The sequence below is a fragment of the Blennius ocellaris genome, assembly GCF_963422515.1.
Source record: "Blennius ocellaris genome assembly, chromosome: 10".
Taxonomy (NCBI): domain Eukaryota; kingdom Metazoa; phylum Chordata; class Actinopteri; order Blenniiformes; family Blenniidae; genus Blennius; species Blennius ocellaris.
The window spans coordinates 19,679,259-19,684,419 of NC_137659.1; the positions used below are offsets into that span (position 1 = coordinate 19,679,259).

Here is a 5,161-nt window from a genome sequence, read left to right on the forward strand (position 1 = left end):
ACTGATTTGACCTTCAAAACGACCCTTCATGTCTTATTTTAGTGTTTTTGTTCTCGCCACATTTGCAGGAGAAGTTTTGTGCATTGGATTCAGCAATGGGTCATTTTACTTCTAAAAAGCTCCACATCTCCTCCTGTCTTTGGCCTTTTCCTTTTGCATTTTATAATTAAAAAAAAAAACCAAAAAGCCACAGTGCAGCTCCTGTGTTTGTTCAGCCACCTTGACGTTGGGATTAAGTCCACTCAGGCTCTAGGACTGTTGCTGGGCCACTAGCAGGACGCCTCCACGTCTCTCCAAACCCTCTGAACAGAGGAGGTGCTTCCACGTGTTTCTTTATGCAACGTGTGGTGTCGTGCATGTACCGTGCTTGGTTTTGAGTCGCCGTGGCCTCGCTGGGTTTCTGAGCCGTGTCGCTGCTCCAGTCTGAGCCCGCTCCACCTCCAGCTGGGTGCCGGTGCCCCGGCTCCTCCTCTCACTGCTCCGCCTTTAATCTGCTCCAGTGCAAAAGAGGCTTTGATTCTGTAGTGGATGTCAAATGGCGAGATTCCATTATTTTATTATTCCGGGGGTCTTTTTAGCACTAACTCGTTTCCTTCTATCCTTCACACCTCTTCTTTTTATCTTCGTCGGCTCCATCTCTCCTGCTCTGTCTGTTCTACCCTTGTCTCTCTCTGTCTCTCTGTCTCTCTGTCTCTCTGTCTCTCTCTCTCTCTCTCTCTCTCTCCCTCTCTCTACCTTCAGGGGTCTACGGTGACGTCCAGAGGGTGAAGATCCTCTACAACAAGAAGGACAGCGCGCTGATCCAGCTCTCTGACGGCAACCAGGCTCAGCTGGGTAAGTACCGGGACGTGGAGCGTACCTCGCTACCGTGAGGCACAACGTGGACGTGTCTCCTCTTGGCTCCCGTGAGGGGACTCCTTTCACTTGAATGTCCGTCCTCTCGCCCTCGCCTGCAGCCATGAGCCACCTGAACGGCCAGAAGGTGTTCGGTAAGGTGATGAGAGTGACTCTGTCCAAGCATCAGACCGTGGCCTTGCCCAGAGAAGGACTGGACGACCAGCTGCTGACTAAAGGTACCGGCTCCTCGTGGCTCAGTCCTCGGCGGAGGACGACGGTCCTCGTCCTAACGCCGTGGGTCGCTGTGTCGTTTCGTCCCGACAGATTTCACCGGCTCGCCCCTCCATCGCTTTAAGAAGCCAGGATCCAAGAACTTCCAGAACATCTTTCCTCCGTCAGCGACGCTTCACCTCTCCAACGTCCGGTAACACCACTCGCCTCGGCTTCCTCCGGCCCTTCAGCCACGGACACGTCTTAAAGGTTTCTGTTCTTCTTCAGGGACGGGGTTGGAGAGGACGATCTGCGTCTCCTGTTCGCCAACAGCGGAGGGACCGTGAAGGCCTTCAAGTTCTTCCAGTAAGATCTGCGGCGGGGTTTTTTTTTTCAGTAGCGACTCTTGGTGGGTTTGGTCCCGAGCTGATCCCGTCTCCTCCGCAGGGACCGCAAGATGGCCCTGATCCAGATGACCTCCGTGGAGGAGGCCATCCAGGCCCTGATGGATCTGCACAACTACGACATGGGAGGGAACCACCACCTCAAAGTTTCCTTTTCCAAGTCCACCATCTAACTCGCGTAACGCGTCGACACGGCGAGCGAGGACGTGTCCCGCTCCAGTCTTTCTCCTGTGAATAGTTCTGAGATGAAAAGAGAGGCTCCAAATCTCACCCAGTCCAATGTCTCCACCAGTAGAAGCAGACGTTTCCTCAGCCCCAACCCGGAGGCGCTTCTGCCTCCAAGACGACTTGTAAGAATTAATAATCAGCATCTGGCTCCCCGAAGCTTCTATCTACTTCATTTTTCGCCCCTAAACTGGCCTCGTGTGTGTCGCTGCTCACTCCACTGCTGTGTTTCACTCCTCCTGACTCCTTTCAGTGTCTCCCTTTACATTTGTGCATTAAAAACAAAAACAAAAAAAAAAGCATCCAGGCGAGAGTGCATGAGTAGATTTCACCGGAAGTGTCTCTGGTGCTCAAGTTTTACTTTCCAGCCAACGACTGACAGCGTTAAAATGTTCCCGCAGCGTCGAGGAGAACTGGAATCGTTGTCTCAGGATTTCAATCCTCTGGAAATTCAAAGCAAACTTGTGCTTCAAGTGATTCAACGGCTTTTCCCGATCTTTTATTTTCCATCGCCGAACAATCATTTGATGTGCGTTTATACACGAGTCTCTGATCTCTGATCTGCAGTAGAGCCGCCGCCACGTCGGCGTGACGGGAAGACAGCCTCAGTTCAGACACGGTGGGGATCTGGAGGAGGAGCTTCTCCCTCCAGGAAGAGTTTCCTGTTTAGATCTCAGCCCAGCTGCGAGCCAGTGCACACACACACACACACACACGCACACACAGGATGCATGCTAATGCTGTGTGTGTGTGGACGAGGCTTCAACGTGTCGTCGTGGTTGCAGGATGTCGGGACTAAAGCACACGTGCCTTTAGTCTGATCTGGTTTTGCCGTTGAAACAATGAGCTGATCTTGTGTCGTGAACCTGTAAAAACTACGATTTATTTGTATTTTTTAATTCCTTGAAAAGAAGAAAGGAAGTGGGCGTCGTCCTCACGCCCACAGAAGCGAGTCCCTGAGGCCGTCTGCAGAGTGGCGTTTGGTTTTTCACTCATTTGTTACCTCCACACGCAAAGTTTGTTTTTGTTTTTAGACCGTTTTCTTCCTTTTAGAGGGGATTGTTGTACATTTTCTACTTGAGTTCAGTTTTTGTTTTTTGGGATTAGCAACAATTAAACGTGTCTTTTTCTACCAATGGGCCCACGTTAAAGTGTTTGTGTGCGTGTGTGTTTGTGTGGATAGTATCAGGCTCTCATCTGTATCCTCCCTCAATAAACTTCTCTCTCTCTGTTCAGTTCTGTCTCTCTGCCCTCACTTCTTTTCTCCACTCTTCCCCTCTGCTGGCTGTTCCTCTCTCTCTGCACTTCTCCCACCTGGCGAGACGCAACAAGAAACAGGAACGCGTCGGATTCCTGATCAAATTGAAGGTTTTACAAATCTGCTTTTAATACTTTAAAAATGGATTACATTTGGTACTGGAGGTCTTAAGTCTCAACCCAGTTGACTGAACATAAGAATAGAATTATTAAAGAAACGGCGATAGTCTTTCCACTTTAAGTCCTCAGAAGAACAACAATAATAATAATGTCTTTAGACGATGAAGAGGCGACTTCGATTGTTTAGCAGTGATGTTTTACAAAAGAGATTCATTGTATTTACATATATTTAGTTTTCATTGATACTAAATATATCTGTGAACTTGGTTGCAGTTTTGTTTATTTATTGGGTCATATTTAATCTATTGTTTACATTTGCCATGGTCCAGGTGAGCTTTCATGTTTTGGCCCCTTAATTGTATTCAAAATAAAATAAACAGCAACCATTTTATTTATTTATTTATTTTTAATTAGTTTCAAACCTTAATTGTTCCAAAATTGGCTGTTAGGAGAAACCATAAAGTTACGTTGCCATACATTTATTTATATATTTATTTGCTATATATTGTGTTTACAAGTGTCTGGGAAACGTCCACTAAAATATGGTTTGAAATGGGCATTAGATTCACTTTGAAATCGTCCTGAAAAGGTCCTGAATTTAACTTGTAGAAACTTGTAGTAACCCTGTCAAAGGGTGTCGACAACAAGAAGCAGACACTCAACATCACCTCTGTGATTTAAAAAGTCTTAAATGCGTTCAATCTATCGGCTAAATCTATTCTTACTCATGTAGTACAGGAATATGTATTTAGAAACAAAGTTGTATTTACGTCTCAAGCAATATTACAACGTAATGTATATTTGGTTGGTCTCCACTGTGTGACTCACAAGTTGTGTGTCAGTGTGTTGTTCACTTGTGAAAACTTAAACAACTTCAACACACTATGTTGTCAAAAGTCTTTTTTTTATTGCATTTCATACATTCTTTGAATCAGTGATTCACAACTGGTGGGTCGCAGGCAGACAGGACAGGTTTGGATAGAAATGGATGTAATGTTAATAATATTTACAGTGTTTAACAGGAGGCTGTAGTGGCTGGACGGGTCCTGTCCAGCCACTTCCTGTTGACCCCCGAGTCCATAGTTTCCTGTCCTGGGACCCAGAGTGGGACTGTGGGAGGAAACACACACACACACACACACACACACATTGAATACTGATGAAAAGTTTTGACGAGTCCAGACAACACGACGACTTATAAGATATCTAATATTCAAGATTAGTCTTATTTGTGTCACAACAACCTGCAATAAATATCTTAAGATGTGTACAACGTCAGGAAGTCCTGCATTCAGTGCATCACAGAGTTGTAGGTCAACTTGAACTGTGAGTTTCTCCAAACACTTTAGGCGTTTGTTGTTCTCACAAATTATCAAAAAATAAATAAAAAAAAAAACTTTCTGGGAAACAAGGGCCAGAAATTGGCTTTTTTTTTCCTTCCAGTTTTTATCAATAGAAAACTTTTTTTTGTTTGATAAAACATTAACTACTTACAGCAAGATTTAGTAACTATTAATTCCATTGAATTTTGAGATATTTCTTCATTGAGCCATTGTCTGACCAATATTTAAGCAGTTGTTACTGTTTTACACTCAAAGTGTAACAGTCTATGTCCAGAGTTTTACTTTGGCTCTTTTAATAAAAAAATTTTTTTAAATCACCAGTTTTCTTTGAAAAGGTTTGACATTTACTTTGGTGATTAGTTGAAGAGAGTGACGGTATGTTCCTGTTTGAGAAGATGACTTCAAAAATAATTAAATAACATTTTGAACAACATAAACAAAACTAATACTAGTTCTGGTACAGATTTGTTTTTTTTTAAACTATTATTATAATGTCGTGTACCTTCTTGTTTGCTCCTCCCTCTGCAGTGTGAGTGAAAACCTTCTCTCCGCCCTGCAGCACATGCAGGGATCTATGAGGCCCGGCAGTGTTTGTCAGATGAGGCTGAGCAGTGGGGAGGGGAAACTGAAATCTTCCCTCTCATCTGTCCGCGCTCGTTCTTTGATTTCTTTATCAAACAGTCGGTAATGAAGCTCCTATTACGGCGCAGCCAGCGTTTGAAGGTGGGCAGACAGCGAGGGAGACAAAAGACAGTAAACCTACAC

The 5,161-nt window shown here is 44.7% G+C and overlaps 1 protein-coding gene across 1 annotated transcript in view; it reads left to right on the forward strand.

Moving 5' to 3' along the window:
* LOC308135276 (polypyrimidine tract-binding protein 2-like) overlaps window positions 1-3,894 on the forward strand; it is a 13,234-nt gene extending 9,340 nt beyond the window's left edge. Inside the window, exons 14-18 of the mRNA XM_080503176.1 lie at window positions 742-834; window positions 957-1,073; window positions 1,162-1,261; window positions 1,336-1,413; window positions 1,495-3,894. Of these exons, the coding sequence (XP_080359302.1) occupies window positions 742-834; window positions 957-1,073; window positions 1,162-1,261; window positions 1,336-1,413; window positions 1,495-1,624 (518 nt within the window). The 3' untranslated portion in view covers window positions 1,625-3,894. The remainder of the gene's footprint in view (window positions 1-741; window positions 835-956; window positions 1,074-1,161; window positions 1,262-1,335; window positions 1,414-1,494) is intronic.
* The last annotated feature ends 1,267 nt before the right edge of the window (window positions 3,895-5,161 follow it).